This window comes from Rhinoraja longicauda, chromosome 40, assembly GCF_053455715.1.
Source record: "Rhinoraja longicauda isolate Sanriku21f chromosome 40, sRhiLon1.1, whole genome shotgun sequence".
Classification (NCBI taxonomy): Eukaryota; Metazoa; Chordata; class Chondrichthyes; order Rajiformes; family Arhynchobatidae; genus Rhinoraja; species Rhinoraja longicauda.
The window spans coordinates 4407833-4429039 of NC_135992.1; the positions used below are offsets into that span (position 1 = coordinate 4407833).

The 21207-nt window shown below is 46.6% G+C and overlaps 1 protein-coding gene across 5 annotated transcripts in view; it reads right to left on the reverse strand.

The window, feature by feature from the left end:
- Positions 1–1090: 1090 nt before the first annotated feature.
- Positions 1091–21207, reverse strand: part of txn2 (thioredoxin 2) — a 34669-nt gene continuing 14552 nt past the window's right edge. For 3 of the 5 annotated variants that reach the window (XM_078430420.1, XM_078430421.1, XM_078430422.1), the window contains exons 3-4: positions 12782–12905; positions 5403–6078 (exon numbers count right to left, since the gene is read on the reverse strand). In XM_078430420.1, coding sequence (XP_078286546.1) covers positions 5959–6078; positions 12782–12905 — 244 coding nt within the window. In that variant the 3' untranslated portion in view covers positions 5403–5958. The other 2 variants (XM_078430423.1, XM_078430424.1) reach the window with 2 other exon arrangements.

Sequence of the window (21207 nt, forward strand, 5' to 3'; positions counted from 1 at the left end):
TCAAGAGAGAGTTAGATTTAGCTCTGAGGACTGAAGGAATCAAGGGATATGGGGAGAAGGCAGGAATGGGGTACTGATTTCAGATGATCAGCCATGATCATATTGAATGGCGGTGCTGGCTCAAAGGGCCGAACGGCCAACTCCTGCACCAATTTTTCTGTTTCTAAAACTTATTGGTCACCCAGGGTAAGGGGACGTCAGTAAGTGAATACTGCTGACTAACACATTCCTTTGTATGCTAAAAGACGCACTGAAGCTTGGTGCAGCCACCATGAAGGCTGTATGGAGAAAGGCCACAATCTAGCATCCTTCGAGCACTGGATACAAAGGGGGTGTGTAACAGCCTCTCTTTGACATTTGAATGATGCAATGTGGAAGGGTGAAACATTAGTGACATTGATATTTCGTAAAGTAATATATTCAGTTACGAGGTGGGGAAAAATAAAAGTAACTAAGGCCAAGTGGACCCGTTAGGCCCAAACCTCTCCTGCATTGGTGTAGCACCCTCTCCTCCCCCCTCTTCCCTCCACCCTCCCCCCTCTCTCCCCCCCTCTTTCCCCCACCCACCCTCTCTCCCCCCTCCCCCCTGTTCCCCCCCACCCCCCATTCCCTTCCCCCCACCCACTCCCTCCCCCCACCCCCCACTCCCTTCCCCCCCTCTCCCTTCTCCTGAGGAAATCTAATAGTGGAGTGCTCTCCCGGTGACATACAGGATCTGACCAATTTGCACTGTTAAGGGGCGGGTGGGGGGGGGGGCAGGATTGAGGTCCAAGGTCAGAAGGAAAAGGAATTAGGCCATTCGGCCCATCAAGTCTACTCCGCCATTCAACCATGGCTGATCTATCTCTCCCTCCTAACCCCATTCTCCTGCCTTCTCCCCATAACCCCCGACGCCTGTACTAATCAGGAATCTTATCTATCTGAGACTGTAGAAGGGTCTTGACCCAAAACGTCACCCATTCCTTCTCTCCAGAGATGCTGCCTGTCCCGCTGAGTTACTCCAGCATTTTGTGTCTATCTCACATCAGCAAGGACAGAAGTGGGGTGAGGGGGGCAAAACAAGGAGGCAAGATACCATTAAAACGTTGAATTTGCTGCATTTATTTAATATAAGTCTGTTACATTGGTGGCAAGATTTAACACATTTTTATAAAGAATGCCAATGAAATGATCAGCGTGTAAATGACAAGATAAACATTGCTTCTTCCTTGCTGACCTTCAACGTCAGTCTCACGTCATCCGAGTGGCCTGCCAAAGGAAATCTTCCAGTTAATGACAAAGTGTTTGTGTTTCTGCCGTTGGCGAGTTCGTGCCCGACAGCGGAGCAAAGCGACGCCGGAGATGTTGGCAGGGTCGCAATGTTAAAACAAATCGTTGGGAATGCTCAGGGCAGGCGGCATCCGCAGAGAGAGAAATTGAGTTAATCTTGGGGGGCAAATGGCCCTTCAAAATATTAACCGTTTCTCTTTCCACAGATGCCCGCCTGGTTGAGAATCTGCCGCAGGTTCCTTGTTATAATCCCTCACCACCATGCACTTGTTTTAGAGTCCAGCAATGTCCCACGCACACAATCAGTGTCTTTCATATCACGCGTAGTTTCCACAGTTCTCAGAACCTGGCAAGTTAAAAATGGTCACTTGCCACACAAAGCTGCTCCAAATCCACTGCTGTACATGTGTTGGCATCGCATGCCAGTAATCGTGAGAGACATGTAGTAATCTTGATCAATTTTCCAACAAAGGACTACAAACATGGATGATTTCCACCTTCCCTCGTTCGTCCCATTGATCTGGACAAAGGAGCAGAGGCAAGTTTTACTTGGAATAGTGTCTCGCTGTTGGAGATCAAACTAAGCTGGTCTCTGATGGCGATTGAATCCAAGAATCTTATCACTCGAATGCAACAGAAGTTGGACTGCTTTTATTTTTGGGGAAAAAAGAGCAAATTATATTAATGCATAACAATGACATCAATAATAAGCTCCAACCACTTTCACCAACCAACTCTAAAGGCTTGATCACCATCCGTAATACCGACAACATTGTTCCAAAAGACACTGAGTTATGGAGGGATGGTGTTCCTAAAAAAAATAATCCATATTGTGATTTTCTGTGACATAATCCCTCTTTCCCTCATTCGCAAAGCCTGCTGAATAGGAGGATGGAGGGGTAAACTACTGGAAGGTCATATGAGTGTCAGAGGTTACGGGGAGAAGGCAGGAGAATGGGGTCAAGAGGGAAAGATAGATCAGCCATGATTGAATGGTGGAGTTGACTTGATAGGCCGAATGGCCTAATTCTGATCCTATCACTTATGATATACATGGAGGACACAACAACAGAAACGGAAAGCTTTATGCATCAATGCCGAGCTGAATCTCTCCTTCTCGCTCTCCCTCAATTCTCTCTCCCTTTCCCACTTCTGGCTAACCAAAGTCTGAAGAAGGGTCTCGACCCGAAACGTCACCCATTCCTTCCCTCCAGAGATGCTGCCTGTCCCGCTGAGTTACTCCAGATTTTTGTGTCTGTCGAAGATATCTTCAGTGCATCATCGAAGTAGTCATTCTTTGCAGACTCTTTGACATTTATTTAACTGTGCACTATAATATGGGCAGCATTTATTTCCCCAGTCGTGGTCGCTGAAGGAATCCAAAGCTGAGACCAAAGAGCTCTGTACATTTGCAGCAGAGATTGAAATCGTCAACTTGTTTGCTGGCGGCCAGTCCTAGACCCAGTTGGGCCTCATGTTTATGGGTTCACGGATTTACAATACAAACTGCAGCCAGGTGCAGCTCTACTCTGGCCTGCTGAATGTGACGGAACCCAGCTGCTGCCAGGCTGTTCTCTCAATCATGTGTCCACAACTTGGGTAACTAGCCAGATCTTTAAAAGTGTGTGGAAAGCCTTCTTCCCCTTTCACTTCCCCTCTCAGACAACTGTATTGCATTCATGTGAGAACATATTCCTTCAACTGGTTACAGTTAAAGCAGAAGGGAGTTGCAAATATACTGCAGCAAGACTCCAGTAGAACACCTTTTTTTCTGAGCTGTCAAACGTATGATATTCTGCCTTTGTCAACGTTCCACCAAGTGTGTTCAACATCAGGGGAAATGTTCATTTCCACCAGTAATTAATGACTGCTCAAGTGCATAAAACTATCTTTATTAAAATGGATGATTAACCAAATAAACTGTTGTGGTAGGACCTATTTCAAAACTAATGAGAGATGGCGTTAGCACAATTTCGGAAGTGTCCAGACCACTGACTCTTGTGATGCAAACCTTTCTTTAGGTGGAGAGCCTGAATCTATTTCATGATTTAATTTTTTATTAAATAGTATTATTCCAACTTTTCTCGCATGCTGACTTTGCATTCTGATTCTAGTTGCCGCCTGCGGTCTCTACAAGGCAGCAATCATTACTTATCCTTGACTGCAGCAGGTCGAGTCTGTACACCAGCCTCGCCTGCAATGGTTTTCACCAAGTACACAGAACATCGACTCATTGGAATTCAGATCATTAACTTGGATTCATGGTTCATTTCTTCAACCAGATGACTTTATCATGGCACAGCACAATAAAGGTGGATTCAAGGCAGAGTTGGATTCATGGGAGGTGGTCTTGGAGGGGAGGATGCTCCTCAAACTGCGGAAGATCTTGGACAATATGTTCCCGGTGTTGGGGGAGTCCAGAACCAGGGGCCACAGTTTAAGAATAGGGGGTGGACCATTTGGAACGGAGATGAGAAAAAACTTTTTCAGTCAGAGAGTTGTGAATCTGTGGAATTCTCTGCCTCAGAAGGCAGTGGAGGCCAATTCTCTGGATGCTTTCAAGAGAGAGATAGATAGAGCTCTTAAGGATAGCGGAGTCAGGGGGTACGGGGAGAAGGCAGGAACGGGGTACTGATTGTGAATGATCAGCCATGATCACATTGAAGGGCCGGATGGCCTCCTCCTGCACCTATTGTCTAACACAGCTCATGACACACTGGTCAACCTGAGGAGCATCTTCAGCAACAGACTGGTTCCATCAAGATGCAGGACAGGACGCCACACGGGAACATTCTTCCCTGTGGCTATCAAACTGTGCAACCCCTCCCCCTGCTGTCGTTATGGAGGACCGACTCTTCCCCCCCCCCCTCCCCTACCTCTGCTGTCGTGGGGTGGACCGACTCTTTCCCCCCCTTCCCCCCCCCCCACTCCTCCTCCCCCTCCCCCCCCCCACTCCTCCTCCCCCTCCCCCCCCCACTCCTCCTCCCCCTCCCCCCCCCCCACTCCTCCTCCCCCTCCCCCCCCCACTCCTCCCTAATCTTTGCACATCTCCAATCCTTTCCACTCATCACTTTAATCTCACGTTTCATGTATTTTGTGTTTTTTGACTGTTGGCAGATCAATTTCCCTCCTGGGATAAATATAGTCCTATCGTATCGTGTTGTATTAAGCGTAGCCCATCAGAGGCTGGAGAACTGCGGACTAGTGGACAGAAGAAGAGTATGGGGCAAGGAAAGGTTAAATCAGCGGGACACTAGGATGGAAATAAAGATCGCCCACTTGATCCAGCAGGTAAAGCAGATGGAATAAGATGAGAAAACAATGTTGCTGCTTCAAAAGGACTTTAAAGGTTTGAGGCTGTCAAACGGTAGCCAGGATGGACACAAAATGGGCGGCACGGTGGCGCAGCGGTAGAGTTGCTGCAGCGCCAGACACCCAGGTTCGATCCTGACTACGGGCGCCATCTGTACAGAGTTTGTACGTTCTCCCCGTGACCTGCGTGGGTCTTCTCCGAGATCTTCGGTTTCCTCCCACACTCCAAAGACGTACAGGTATGTAGGTTAATTGACTGGGTAAAAAATGTAAAAATTGTCCCTGGTGTGTGTAGGATGGTGTTAATGTGCGGGGATCGCTGGGCGGCGCAGACTCGGTGGGCCGAAGGGCCTGTTTCCGCGCTGTATCTCTAAATCTAAAAAAAATCTAAAAAATGCTGGAGTAACTCAGTGGGACAGGCAGCATCAGGTGTCTGTTTTCGATTTAAACCAGCATCTGCAGTTCTTTCCTACACAAAAGGTAGCTGGGGCCAGTTTGTCTATTGTGTGCAATAACGGCTAAAGGTTTCACAGTATAGCAGGAGCTCGCATGACACCTCTTGGGGCAAGATTTACCAGCCGATGGGAGGGCGGCAACAGCAATCTCTCTCGGCCATCAATGTCATTTTAGGATTTTATTAAAAAATAAACATTTCGTTGGGAAGGAAAGGATGACACAAGCATCTCAAACCTTGACAAGCTCGGTCAAATCAGGTTTTTGATAAACAATTCCAGCTCATCTTCACTTTTAACTCCCACAAATTTGCCCACGATGTGCCCATCCTTAATGGCGACCACAGTCGGGACCACGGACACCTGCAAGAGAAAGAAGTTTACATTTACATTTGTGCAATCAGAACTCAAAGTATAACACCTCACAAAATCAGGTGGGAACCTTTTCTGTCATACTTTGAGAATCTAAAAGAACTACCCACTGACTGAGGGCACTTGATTGTAGTTGGGGATCTGCCTTTGATTATGTTTTACTTTTATTTATTTACTTATTTTTGTTTACACAATTGCCGATTACCTCACAGGATGGCTGATGCATAATGAACGAGAGAATCCTGAACCATCTGACATGTTGTAGATATGTATGGGCCTGCGCCTTGGAAGAATGTAGAGGTTTTGCTGTCAAATTGTGCATTTGTATTTGTGATATGATGTATTGTGAACACATCAGCTGCAAAGGGGTGTCCAGGGAGGGTAGGTGAGGGTTATTTTTGTTGTTATATATAAAGAACAAAATGGAGGGGAATGTAATGCATTATGTTTTTTCGTATTGTATCTATCCTTCAATAAAAATAAATATTTAAAAATAAAAAAAATTTAAAAATCCTTTTCAACGCGTCCTTAGCTCAGAATACGCTGTGTCAATTCAGTGGGAAGTCACACGTGGGCTGTTCAACACACTGCGGCCATTCTGCCTCAGAAACGCCACACAAGTCAAGTCAGTGAAGGTCGGGAGAGCAGCAGCAGGAGCAAGGACGGCTGTTGGCTGAAAGAAGGTAAGTGTGAATTACAGGTAAAAGTCCGTTTAAAAAAGAGCGCCAAAGGGACGCTAGCAGTCAGTCAGTGAAGGTCAGGAGAGCAGCAGCAGGAGCAAGGACTACCGTTGGCTGAAAGAAGGTAAGTGTGAATTACAGGTAAAAGTACATTTAAAAAAGAGCGCCTATGCTAGCAGGCATTCAGCACACCTCCAAGCTCGTCAGAGGAAGGCAGGACAGGAGTGAGTGTGGGGATTAGCTGAGCAATTAAATTAGAAGCTTGGTAAATTGGCCAATTAGTCAATTTAGTGACTGATATAAACAAGGCTTGGGAAGTGCCCTGTGAGAAAAGTGCGCGTCTTTGGCGAGGAGGCTGAGGTTACATTTGTTTTTGAGCCTGATTTGTTTTTTGACACTAAAGTGATGGCATGCAAGTTGATGCAGTGTGTTTCCTGCAGGATGTGGGAAGGTAGGGACACAGCTGGAGCTTCTGGGAGCTACACCTGCAAGAACTGTGTCCAGGTGCAGCTCCTGAATGGACGCGAGGTGGAGTTGGAGAAGCCGCTGGATGACCTCAGGGCCATCCGGGAGTGCGAGAGTTTCCTGGACAGGACCTACTGTGAGGCTGTCACGCCAAGGGTCCAGGTCGAGCAAAGGTGGGAGACCGTTTCAAAGGGGAGTGAACGTGGACTCCAGGGGATTCCAGGGGACCCCTGGTGGCTGTGCCTATTGCAAACAGGTACACCCTCTTGGGAACTGTCGGGGCAGAAGATGCTTCCAGTCCGAGCGGCGGACAGGTCGGGGGCTCTAATCCAGGCAAGGAGACCCGACTGGGGAGACCGAAGATGGGAAGAGCCATAGTAGTGGGTGACTCCATTGTCCGAGGTACGGACAGTAGATTCTGTGGCGGCAGGTGGGACTTGAGGATGGTCTGTTGCCTCCCTGGTGCTAGGGTTCAAGACATCACGTACTGGCTTCAGAACATCCTAGCGAGGGAAGGCGATCAACCGGAAGCAGTTGTGCACGAACGACGTCGGGGGGAAGAGGAAGGAGATACTGCGACGTGAGTTTAGAGAGTTGGGAAGAAGACTGAGAAGTAGGATGTCAAGGGTGGTTATCTCTGGACTGTTACCTGTACCTCATGCTGGTGAGGGCAGGAATAGAGAGATCGGGGATATGAATGTATGGCTGAGAGGCTGGTGCAGGGTGCATGGATTTAGATTTCTAGACCACTGGGATCTCTTCTGGGGTAGGGGTGACCTGTTCAAAAGGGATGGGTTACACCTTAACAGCAGGGGGACCAACATTCTGGCAGGTAGGTTTGCTAGTGTTACACGTGTGGGTTTAAACTAAGTAGTGGGGGGGGAGGGGTTGACAAATTGGGAATATGAAGATGGAGTTAAAGGGGAAGTGAATACAGGAGAAATTGCAAAGGACTCTAGAATAAATGGGAAGGAAAGTTCTAGATGGGATAAGAGAGTAAGGTCAGGGCCAATGGTGACCGGTGTGAGAGGGGAGGTGAATACTGAAGTTAAAGTGTTGTATTTAAATGCGCAAAGTATAAAAAATAAAGTGGATGAGCTTGAGGCTCAGTTAGACATTGGCAAGTATGACATTGTGGGAATTACAGAAACATGGCTACAAGAGGACTAGGGCTGGGAACTGAATATTCAGGGGTATACGATCTATCGAAAAGACACAGGTGGGCAGAGGGGGTGGGGTCGCTCTGTTGGTAAGGAATGATATTCACTCCCTTGCAAGGGGTGACATAGAATCAGGAGATGTAGAATCAGTATGGATAGAAATGAGAAGAAAGCCAATGGAATGTTGGCCTTCATAACATGAGGAGTTGAGTATAGGAGCAAAGAGGTCCTTCTACAGTTGTACAGGGCTCTAGTGAGACCGCACCTGGAGTACTGTGTGCAGTTTTGGTCTCCAAGTTTGAGGAAGGATATTGAGGGTGTGCTATTGAGGGCGTGCAGCGTAGGTTTACTAGGTTAATTCCCGGAATGGCAGGACTGTCGTACGTTGAAAGACTGGAGCGACTAGGCTTGTATACACTGGAATTTAGAAGGATGAGAGGGGATCTTATTGAAACATACAAGATTATTAAGGGGTTGGACACGTTAGAGGCAGGAAACATGTTCCCAATGATGGGGGAGTCCAGAACCAGGGGCCACGGTTTAAGAATAAGGGGTAGGCCATTTAGAACAGAGATGAGGAAAAACTTTTTCAGTCAGAGTTGTAAATCTGTGGAATTCTCTGCCTCAGAATGCAGTGGAGGCCAGTTCTCCGAATGCTTTCAAGAGAGAGCTAGATAGAGCTCTAAAGGATAGCAGAGTCGGGGGTATGGGGAGAAGGCAGGAACGGGGTACTGATTGAGAATGATCAGCCATGATCACATTGAATGGTGGTGCTGGCTCAAAGGGCCGAATGGCCTCCTCCTGCACCTATTGTCTATAATGATGCCCATTCCCTTGCTCCTTTCTACAAGACCTACACGGTCTTCTCCTCGTGTAGGAAAGAACTGTAGATGCTGGTTTAAACCGAAGACAGACACAAAAAGCTGGAATAAGTCAGTGGGACAGGCAGCATCTCTGGTGAGGAATGGGTAACTTTTGAGAATGAGAGCCTTCTTCAGACTGAAAGTCACGGGAAAGGGAAACGAGAGATATAGATGATGATGTAGAGTTAGATAGAACAATGAATGAAAGATATGCAAAAAAGTAACGATGATAAAGGAAACAGGCCATTGTTAGCTGTTGGGTGTCTCCTTCCTTTATTAATCCAATTCCTTTTTGAAAGGAAGTTCTGGGACCAATTCCATCTTCCTTTCAGGGAATGCACTCTGCATCATGACTTGCTGTATGAAACCAATAATCTAATTTCTGGTTCTTTTGCCAAAAAACCTCCTCATTTATCAAACCCCTTCATGATTCATTACACCTCTTAAAATTTCTTCTTAACCTTCCCCTGAGGGGAACAATCCCAATTCCAGATAGACACAAAATGCTGGAGTAACTCAGCGGGACAGGCAGCATCTTTGGAGAGAAGGAATGGATGACGTTTTGGGTCGAGACCCTCCTTAAACCAGCATCTGCAGTACTTTCCGACACTATCCCAGTCTCTCCCTTTGTAAAAACAGGGACATCACTAGCCCAGAGCTAGAGACAACGAAAAGAACACACCCAGAATTTCAATGCCAGATAGGTACAACCTAGAACCTTCTTCCACGAAATGGCATTTGATGCCAGGTCAATTGCTAATTTTAAAGTTGCGATCAAGAACAAAAGTTATTCAGAAAATGGAGAAACAGTGGGTGTAGAGAGTTGGGTTATAAATCTGCTCTGATGTTACTAAACAGAAATTTTAAAGGACAAATAGCCTATTCTAGTTCCTATACTTATTTAATTTTACATTCATTTATCTGTTTAGGCAAACGTGTTGGAATTTATACAGCAAAGTCCATAAACCAATTACTTGCTTTTGGTGATATTGATTAGAATAGGTAAATTGGATAACATATAAATCATTCGCTGCTTTACTAATAGCCCTGTGGGGTTTTTTTCTTCACAAACCAGTCTTTATAATAACACTCAAGTCAGCTGCATAAGATCATTGGCAGACACCCTCAAGGCAGGCAGCAATCAAATGTTTTTAGGTTCAAATCAAGAAAGCCACCAACTTGTGCCAAACATGCACTGAAATTAGAACAGAAGTACTCAGCAAGTCAGGTAGCATCCTACGAACGGAAATGTTAATTCTGTTTCCCATTCCACCGATGCTGCCTGATACGCTGAGAGCTCACTGCATTTTTTTTGTTTCATTTCACAAAATTGTCATTGTATTAAAATTACACTGGTTTTGCAGCTGGGCATTACTAAATACATACATTTTCTATCTGGACAGGTACAGGACAAGTATAGAGAGGCATGGTCTAAACGCAGGCAAAAATGGACTGGCTTAGATGGGACCTCCTGGTCAGCATGGACAAATTGGGCTGAAGGGCCTGTTGCTGTGCTGTAAGACTAACTGGAGCCCTGAAAAACAACTTGCACCTGCATGGCCGATCTCCTCCACGGATGGTGTAGTTGGCACACAGGTGGAAATGGGAAGAACAAGTTACCCAGTTGTAACATGTTACAGGATCCAAAGCACAATAGTTCCTGTTAACCCTCTCAGTTCACTGCTGCAAGTTTTGTGATCTAATTAGATAACTCAGTGGTATTTATTATTACATTTTTATATTCTGGAAAAACTGCTTTGATCTTCATTACACAGTCTGGAAGCAGATTTAACATGAAGTTTTCAAAAGGAATGGGAGACATTTGGGAAGGAAGAGTTCTTTATAGGTCAAAGTAGTGTGGGATTACAAAAACGCTATTTCAAAGAACTATCATGGCATGATAGACCAAATGGCTGCTGCCTTTAGTCTAGTTTAGAGATACAGCCTGGAAACAGGCCGTTCGGCCCACTGAGTCCATGCTAACCAGCGATCCCCGCACACCAACACTATCCTACGCACACTAGGGACAATTTACAATTTTACCACGCCAATTAACCTAGAAACCTGTACGTCTTTGGAGTGTGGGAGGAAACTGGAGCACCCGGAGAAAGCCCACGCAGGTCATGGAGAAAATGTAAAATTCTGCACAGACAGCACCCGTAGTCGGGATTGAACCTGGGTCTCTGGCGCTGTGAGGCAGTGACTCTACTGCTGCCTATGCTGTAAAATTTCAGTCAGAGTTGCTTGAGGATCCAGATACTCTTCCCCAACTGTCTGCAATATCACAGGGTGAATCTCGAAGCCTTTTCATTTTTATTGTCCCTCCTGCTTTAGGAGCTCTGCTCAAGGTCTCTGTAATCTGCGGACTGAGTAAAAACAAACTGGGAACCCTTTAATCTCGTCTGCCTATAAACCTCAATTCCTAGGAATTCAGCTTGGGTCAAACACCAGATCTCTGCCCTTCCAAATTCGCCACGCATTCCATTCAGGAACGTCAGAGACAAAAACGTCAGAGCCTGCACTGGACCCAAATTAAACAGGTCTGTTTAACTGCTCCCTAATGAGTCAGTGAGCTTTGAGTCAGGGCACCCAACTGTGAACAGGCAGATGTGGATTGAAGTCGGCTAAACCCACTTCATACCAAAAAGACGAAGAATCCCCGCACAGTATTAGTAAATCTTCACATGCAATTTGCATGACTGATTTCTTTCTCTGGTTCAATAATGTGTAAAAAGGCCAAGTTGGGCCCCATTGAAATTCCGAGCAGTAGGCACAGGACCCAGCAGTAGGCTTCCATGATCACCTAATACCAGATGTATTATAGTCTCAAGCCGAAACGACACCCATTCCTCCTCTCCAGGGATGCTGCCTGTCCCGCTGAGTTTCGCCAGCTTTTTTGTGTCTGTCTTTGTATTGTAGTAATAGACGGAGCAGCCACTGAGAGCAGCTGAACCTTGTGCCCGGTGACTAACTTAAAATTTAACCCTTGCATCTCTGTGCATCACAACATAACCAAAAGAGCAGAACGGCCATCTCCAAAACCTTAGCACAGAGGTGATGGAAAGTGAAGATCAAGTTTCCTGTTTGCACAAGACTGGCAGGTGTTACAACAGCACTATTAAAATATTGTCCTGGTCGACCTCCCATCCGTGTAAACTTTGATCTCTTCCCAACACTCATCCTTCTCTGCCTCTGAATCGTCCCAACTCTGAGCTCCTTCAACCTTCTAGATATCCACTTTCATACAATTCACCTGGCAACAGGTAATTATGCCAGAGACTGACCCAGTAAACATCAAGCCCCATCAACATCAAGCTAAAATGCGGCACGGCGGCGCACCGGTAGAGTTGCTGCCTCACATCGTCAGGCACCCGGGTTCCATCCTGACTACAGGTGCTGGTCGGTATAGAATTTGTACGTTCTCCTCGTGGCCCGACTGGGTTTTCTCCAGGATCTCCAGTGTCCTCCCACACTCCAAAGACGTGCTCCAAAGTTGGTTAATTGGCTTGGTATAATTGTAAGTTGTCCCTAGTGTGTGTAGGATAGGGCAAGTGTGCGGGGATCGCTGGTCGGCACGGGATGAAGGCCCTGCTTCCGTGCAGTATCACTGAACTAAACGAATGGAGATGGGAATAGATTTTTTAGATTTAGATATACAGCGCGGAAACAGGCCCTTCGGCCCACCGGGTCCGCGCCGCCCAGCGATCCCCGCACACTAACACTATCCTACACCCCAGGGACAATTTTTACATTTACCCAGCCAATTAACCTACAAACCTGTACGTCTTTGGATTGTGGGAGGAAACCGAAGATCTCGGAGAAAACCCACACAGGTCAAGGGGAGAACGTACAAACTCCGTACAGACGGCGCCCGTAGTCAGGATCGAACCCGAGTCTCCGGCGCTGCATTCGCTGTAAGGCAGCAACTCTACCGCTGCGCCACCGTGCCGCCCATTAGCAAGCATTGCGCGTGTCATTCATGTTGTGTAAAGGAGAGGGAACGGGAGTGCGCACTATTTACTCTCTGGTGAGGCAGCCATTCCACACCAATGGGCCTGGGCAGCAAGAGGAAGATCAAATCCTAACAATGCGTCTGTTCTCATGTTTAAAATTTCAGGATTGTTTTGAAACTTTAAATCAAGGAGGGTTAAAATGGGTTTTACAAATAATCCCCTCGGCCCAGCGGTGGTTAAATCCTACGCCCACACCTTGTACTCCATGGCGAGGTCCGTCTGGTCATCGATGTCCACTTTGGCCATAAGGACATTCCCTTCCTGCTTTGCCACGATTTTCTCGAGCCTTGGACTGAGCATACGACATGGGCCGCACCAACTGGAGAGTGGAAAGAAGCAGGATGTGTTAATAAGGACAATCACAACGTAGACAATAGGCGCAGGAGGAGGCCATTCGGCCCTTCAAGCCAGCACCACCATTCAATGTGATCATGGCTGATCATTCTCAATCAGTACCCTGTTCCTGCCTTCTCCCCGTACCCCCCGAGACATGAGCCAGAAGCATTCGTCTCAGGAACTCAGTAACATGTGGAACGCTATTTTTCCAAGGGCTGTACAGTATCAAGGGTTGGACACGTTAGAGGCGGGAAACATGTTCCCAATGTTGGGGGAGTGCAGAACCAGGGGCCACAGTTTAGGAATAAGGGGTAGTCCATTTAGAACTGAGATGAGGAAAAACTTTTTCAGTCAGACAGTTGTAAATCTGTGGAATTCTCTGCCTCAGAAGGCAGTGGAGTCCAATTCTCTGAATGCATTCAAGAGAGAGCTAGATAGAGCTCTTAAGGATAGCGGAGTCAGGGGGTATGGGGAGAAGGCAGGCTGAGAATGATCAGCCATGATCACATTGAATGGCGGTGCTGGCTCGAAGGGCCGAAAGGCCTCCTCCTGCACCTATTGTCTATTGTCTATCTCAAACAACTCTTCCCTGGGGACTATATTCAACGTGCTGACAATCTAGTTGATTGCAGAATTTTTTCCCCCGCCCAAACGTGTTCCTGTCCTCATTCAATATCCAGACACCTTCATGCAGATTTTAACACAGTGATCAAAATTAGGGACAACTGCTGATTTCTTCCTTTTAATACTAGAGTCAGGGACAATTCAATCTCACAATCAATCCAGAGGAAGACAGATAACTGTGAGACGTTTTAGTTACAGCGTGGAAACAAGCCCTTCGGACCAGCGATCACCCATACACTCAAGTTCAATCCGACACATTAGGGACAATTTGCAGAAGACAATTAACCAACAAACCTGTACGGCTATGGAACGTGGGAGGAAACCAGAGGATCCGGAGAAACCCCACGTGGTCATAGGGAGAACTTACTAACCGTATAGGCAGCATCCATAGTCAGGATCGAAAATGGGTCTCTGGTGCTGTAAGGAAGCAATTCTACTGCTGCTCCATGATGCTAAGATTGGTTAACATGAACCCAATTAAGGAGTCAAATCTGAGACCTTTTCTGCTGTACACTTGACACAGTGAGAAAGGTGGAGAAAGTTAAAACCAAGCCTGCCCCAAAGGACGTGCATTTGCCCGACAAACCATAATGAGAATTTTCAGACCCAGAATCAAATTTGACCCCTCAAGCTCTTATAAGCCACAGCCTCCAACAAAATCTCATTCAGCTTGTCAGACTTCTCTCTGCATACTACCAACACCAACCAGCTTCTCTGGACACTCTCCAAACATTACAGCCGCACCTAGGCCTGGTATTAGTGTTAGATCGGATTTGTACTTTATAATTCACACACCCTAGATTGTGTTTCACTTGGCAGCTGCCATCTTACAATGAAGTGATGTCAATGAACTTTAGTCTCTGTCTGATCTTTGCAGCTGCACCCAATTACTTCTTCGGACCAATTGTACTTCCTATTTTTAGCACCAGTGCACAATGCCCCACCTTTCATTAAATTGCAGCAAGTATCTGCATCACACACCCTCCCTCCAGCCACACAGTACTCTTTCAGTGAAGGAAGGAACTGCAGATGCTGGTTTAAATCGAATGTAGACACAAATGTAGACACACTACTGCGGCACGGTAGCGCAGCGGTAGAGTTGCTGCTTTACAGCGAATGCAGCGCCGGAGACTCAGGTTCGACCCTGACTATGGGTGCTGTACTGTAAGGAGTTTGTACGTTCTCCCCGTGACCTGCGTGGGTTTTCTCCGAGATCTTCGGTTTCCTCCCACACTCCAAAGACGTACAGGTATGTAGGTTAATTGGCTGGGTAAATTGTCCCTAGTGGGTGTAGGATAGTGTTAATGTACGGGGATCGCTGGGCGGCACGGACTTGGAGGGCCGAAAAGGCCTGTTTCCGGCTGTATATATATATGATATGATATGATATGAAAATGGTGGAGTAACTCAGCGGGAAAGGCGGCATCTCTGGAGAGAAGGAATGGGTGACGTTTCCGGTCGAGTCTGAAGAAGGTTCTCGACCCGAAACGTCACCCATTCCTTCTCTCCAGAAATGCTGCCTGTTCCTCCAGCATTTGGTGTCCATCTTCAGTAGTCTTTCAGTACTTCCGCTGAGCCAATCTCCGGTGGAATTTTGTAACAGGTGGAACAGTCATCTTGTGGGAGTGAACAATTAACACCAGCAACAGAGTTGGAGTTGGGACCACCACACAGGCCACATCCAAGAGGCCTCTTCTGACGGTACCAATTCAAGCCACCCTTGTGAGGGATCGAATACTGTGCAAGGAGCCATTTTACTCCCGCCACCTTAGTACATCACACATATATCTCGAGTTTACCATGTTGGGCAGTAAAGCCAACACTCAATATGACAAATACAATGCTGAAAAAGATGGTGAAAGCAGAATCAGCCACGACTTTCAAAAGTAAGTAGGAAATAATTGCAGATGCTAGTTTATATTGAAGATAGACACAAAATGCTAGAGTAACTCAGTGGGACAGGCAGCATCTCTGGAGGGAAGGAGTGGGTGATGTTTCGAGTCGAGACCCTTCTTCAGACTGGAGTTTGAAGATGGGTCTCGTCCCGAAACGTCACCCATTCCTTTTCTCCACAGATGCTGCCTGTCCCGCTGAGTTACTCTAGTATTTTGTGTCTACTTTGAAAAGTGAAAAGGATAAATACAAAATCAGATTTCTGGGGCTCTGGGGCAAGTTCAGAGGAGTGGGAGTGATCTTGGTAGCTTTTCAAAAAGGTGGCACAGTTAGGATGAGACGAATGACCTAGTTCTGTTTTGTATAATTCCATGAAGTGTAGAAATAACATCACATTTCCAGAGTAACTGATCACACGCAAGCCCCAAGGTTATGCTTTCCTCACTCCACTGCCACAAGGTGCGGCACGGTGGCGCAGTGGTAGAGTTGTTGCCTTACAGCGCCAAAGACCCACGTTCGATCCCGACTACAGGTGCTGTCTGTACGGAGTTTGTACGTTCTCCCCGTGAGTTTTCCTTGAGATCTTCGGTTTCCTCCCACACTCCAAAGATGTACAGTTTAGTAGGTTAAGTGGCTTGGTATAAAGTGTAAATTGTCCCTAGTGTGAGGGATAGTGTTAAATGTGGAGATCGCTGGTCGGCACGGACCTGGTGGGCCGAAGGGCCTGTTTCCACACTATCTCTCAACTAAACTAAACCTCTCCCAATACCTAGCATTTGTTAGGATTAATGTTTTGTGCCAATACCAAAGATTTTTGGAGTAGGCCATTCGGCCCTTCAAGCCAGCACAGCCATTCAATGTGATCATGGCTGATCATCCACAATCAGTACCCCGTTCCTGCCTTGTTATCAAATGGCTGTAGGTGTCTAAGAAGGTAAGTGGCAGTAAGCTATTTGACCGTGGGAGTTATGATAGTTCACATCAGTGATAACTTCCCTCAATGGAAAACAATACAAAAGTCGGGGACATGTGGACATGTTCACACATGTTGTTCACACAGCGGAAGTGGCGGCGCCTAACGGCTGCGGCTCGCTAGCAGTCTGTTCGTCTTTTTTCTTTTTTTTTTGTTGTGTGTCGGTGTTGGGATGGTTTTTGTGGTTTTTTTTTGGTTGTGTATGTGTGGGGGGTGGTGGTGTGGGTGGGGTGTGGGTGGGGGGTGGTGGTGGTGGGGGTGGGGGAAACCTTTCTCTTTTAGGTCTCTTCCTCACGGCGCGGGGTGCGGCTCGGTCGCGGGGCCTTCCATCGCCCGGTGCGGCTCAGCCGCGGGGCCTAACATCGCCCGTTGCGGCTCGGCCGCTGGACTTAACAGTGCCCGGTGCGGCTCGGCCGCGGGGGCCTAACATCGCTGGTGTGGCTCGGCCGCTGGACTTAACAGTGCCCGGTGCGGCTCGGCCGCGGGACTTTTCATCGCTGGTGCGGCTCGGCCGCTGGACTTAACATCGCCCGGCGCGGCTCGGCCGCGGGACTTAGCTGCGCACGGCTCGGCCGCGGGGCCTTCCATCGCCCGGCTCGGCCGCGGGACGTTTCAGCGCCCGGTGCGACTCGGCCGCGGGAACTTCCATCCCCTTGCGGGGACTGTGCGGGTCGGTCGGGGACGAGCTGTCTGTCCGTGGGCGTGGGGAAGAGAGTGGAAGTTTTGTTGCCTCCATCACAGTGAGGGGGTGTTTGGAGTCACTGTGATGGACGTTATGTGTTGGGGGGTCATGTGTCTTGTGTTCTTTTTTGTGTGTGACTGCTATGTAGTTTCGTTCGGTACCTTGGTACCGAATGACAAATAAAGCTCTGTTGAACTGTTGAACAAGTCACCTCCTTCCCCTCACCAGCCACTCAAATGTATGGAAGTAGTTTGTAGTTTTTCCAGCAGCCTTTATTAATGCAGAGGCTGTTTTAACCTTGCAATGGCTGAGCCTATAACCTCTGGATAATCACCGTGCCCTTGAGTAGCTGCAGTCTACTATCACATAAAAATACACACCATGAAAAATAAGTACATCACTTAAATAAAACGGCATGCGTAGACCAATACGTCTTGTTATTACCCTTATTCCAAATCTATTAGGCAACATTTGCTGTAGATAAGAAAGTCATACAAAACTAGATCATTTGAACTGCTAGATCCAAAGTCTCCTCCACATAATTATCTAGACCAGGGGTGTCAAACTGTCTCTTCAGACTGACCCAAAATGTCACCCCATTCCTTCTCTCCAGAGATGCTGCCTGACCCGCTGAGTTATTCCAGCATTTTGTGTCTACCCTTCGGTTTAGACCAGCATCTGCAGTTTTTTTTCCTACCGTGTACCCGAGACCCAGGTGAGTGCGTGGGTAGAGGCTGGTGGAAAGTCTGTGAATGGGGCTGCAGCCAGCAATCCAAAATCTGAGCTGCTCTCCAGGGTGGGGGCTCTGGGTTATGGTTAGGTGGGATGTGAAGACGTGCTGGTAGTTATGCAGGAATAGGGAAGAGAAGGGAGAAGGTGGTGGTAAAGGAAGGGGAGGAGGAGCAGATGAGGGAGAGGAAGGTTTTTAGGGATGAGGAAGGGAAGAGAGGGTGTCGAGAGAGGGGAGTGGAGGAGTAGGTGGTAAAGAAAGTTGGTAGAGAGGGAGGGGGTGAGGAAGGGAGCAGATGAGAGAATTTAGGGATGAGGGAAGGGAGGGGATTTAGAGACGAGGTAAGGAAAGAGAGAGGATGAAGTAAGGGAGGGGAATGGGGGAGTAGTTGGAAGGAAGGAAGTGGGGATGAGAAGGGAGAGGGCAGGTGAGGGTAGAGAAGGATATGAGAGGCGAGGGGAGAGGATGTGAGGGAAAGGAAGAAAGAGTTAAGGAGAAGAATGGGGAGCGGGGCCTTCAGGTGAGATGATGGACAGACCATCTTTCACCATGCCAGGTAGCTGCTGATTGGCTGTTCACCACCCAGCCGGCCCATTGTGGACAAAACATAAACACTGTAGGAAGACTATAAGACAGGGGAACAGAATTAAGCCATTTAGCCCATCAAGTCTACTTTGCCATTCAACTATGGCTGATCTAATTTCTCTCTCAACCACATTCTATTGTCTTCTTTCTCCCCGAAACCTAATCAAGACCTATCAATCTCTGCCACAAAAATACCCAGTGTCTTGGCCTCCACTGCTGTCTGTAGCAATGAATTCCACAGATTCACCACCCATTCCTCCTCATCTCCATTTTGAATGTATGACCTTTTATTCTGATGCTGTGACCTCTGGTCCTAGACCCTCCTATTATTGGAAACATTATTTCCACATTCACTCGATCCAGATTCTAGGGCCTAGATACCAACCATAAAGGTAATGCTTGAATGCTTGCTGGGCAATCTTCTTCATAAGAAACAAAATTCGTAACGTTAAACACTTTGTAGTTGTAGCAGAGACTGAAACACATGAGAGCAGATTGAAAAAACGAAGGCAACAAAAGCTATGGCAGAACGTGCACGTGCATTCATGCGTGTGTGCACAACTGATCCGGTCCGCATGAAGTCGCATTTTACCCATTCCGGCCCATGACCTAAATTGAGTTTGACACCCTCGGTCTAGACCAGTGCTTCTTAAACTGGTAAACGGTTCACCCAAGGGTCAATTAAATTATTTTGGGGTGAATGACTTAATATATTTAAAATGATACACAAGGGAGAATAAGACAAAAATGACCAAAAAACATACAAAGATCTAGTCGAGGGTGAATGAAATTTTGTGATAAAGACTCACAGGTGAATGACACTGAAATAGTTTAAGAAGCACCGGTCTAGACAGTTCTGGCAATTCCACTTCACTAAATGGTAGTGAAATAATTGCAGGAACACATCTCCTACAGTATCAGGAACACTTGATCTATGTTGGCATGCACATGGTGAAATCCTACGTAATGAGTAAAATAACTTTTTTTTAAAACAACCAAAATACAAACATATGGGAAGAAGCTACAGGTAAAATAGTTCAGAAAATATGAGAAACAAAATGCCTATATAGGTCACTGTTCAACAGATTAGAAGACTAATTAGAGTTTAGTTTAGAGCTACAGTGTGGAAACAGGCCGTTTTCGGCCCACTGAGTCTGCACCGACCAGCGATCCCCGCACACTAGGGACACACTAGGGACAATTTAAAATTTACAGAAGCTAATTAGCCTACAAACCTGTATGTCTTTGGAGTTTGGGAGGAAACCGGAGCTCCCAGAAAAAACTCACGGTGAAAACGTACAAACTCCCTACAGACAACACCCGTGGTCAGGATCGAACCAGGGTTCTGGCGCTGTAACGTAGCAACTCTACCGCTCTACCATTGTGTCGCCCTTTTGGATATAAAAATAACTCCTAACCTGACAAAATGTAGTGCGGGTGATAATCCCAATGTGAATTCAAAGTCTAGACAATGATACAAAACAGAGTCCAGCAGTTCAGGGATGACTAAGCACAAAATGGTGACGTCACTTTTTGCTGGTGTTAATTCAAGACCTCCACTGCCATCCTTGCAAACATTCCCAGTGGCTGCATCAGACGTCACAGATTTTCTTTCCTGCAACAAGGATTTTCTGAGCCAATTCATTTCTCTTACATAGACTGTTTGCTCCCTTAAATGCAAAAAAACTAGAGTGACAATTTAAACCCAGCCTTTGGCAGAAGATTACTGGGTTTTTGTTGGAAGTTGGATGCAGAAAAACAAAGTGTTCTAGCCAGGGAGTGTAGTACAAGGAGGCATAACAATGACCGAGTTGGGCCACACGTACTTCCTGACTGAGTAATCAAAATCTGGAACTCTCAAAATGCTCTGCTTCAAGGTCACCAGTAATTGGAATTTCCAAACATGCAATTGATAGCCTGTTAAGCAGGAGTATAAGGATTACAGAACCACAGTATTGCAAAACCAGATCAACCTTGATCGATTGCAAACAGCAGAACAGGCTCAAGGTACCCAGCGACCTTTTTAATCCTATATTCTGTAAACAGATAGTAGTCATTTGCAGATCCTTGTGGAGCAGCGGGAAGGGCAGTTGTACAGTTTAGCCACAGCCAGTTGGGTTCTTTATAGGATACAGAGCAGAAGGGAAGGTTTTGAAATGCTTTTATCTATTTAAACTCAAAATAGAACATCTCAAAATCTCTCAAATCCACACATGCCTGCAGCAAGAAATCGTTGAACTACACATATGCCTTTGTTTCTACTTCCCAATTTAAATGCCAAGGCACAATTTTAACAGGGTCATTGCAATATCAGGTCAAATCAGACATTAAACCTGCAATTATTTGGACAATATTCAAAGACCCTCTTGCACAGTCATGTTTTATATATAGGATTATCACCTCAAAAATTGGTATCTTCTGAACCAAACTAGTTTGTCACAATTAAAAATTACGGCGGTGCTGTGTTTTTATACATTTTGAAAATGCTCTGAGCTGGGTTTATTACTCGTCCGTATAAAAGTGTTTGAACACACATTATTAATCATCACAGTGGTTCAATGGTACTTTATTTGTCACGTGTGCCCAGGTATAGTGAGCTTCATTTTTGTATACAGTTCATTAGACAATAGACAATAGGTGCAGGAGGAGGCCATTCGGCCCTTCGAGCCAGCACCGCCATTCAATGTGATCATGGCTGATCATTCTCAATCAGTACCCCGTTCCTGCCTTCTCCCCATACCCCTTGACTCCGCTATCCTTAAGAGCTCTATCTAGCTCTCTCTTGAATGCATTCAGAG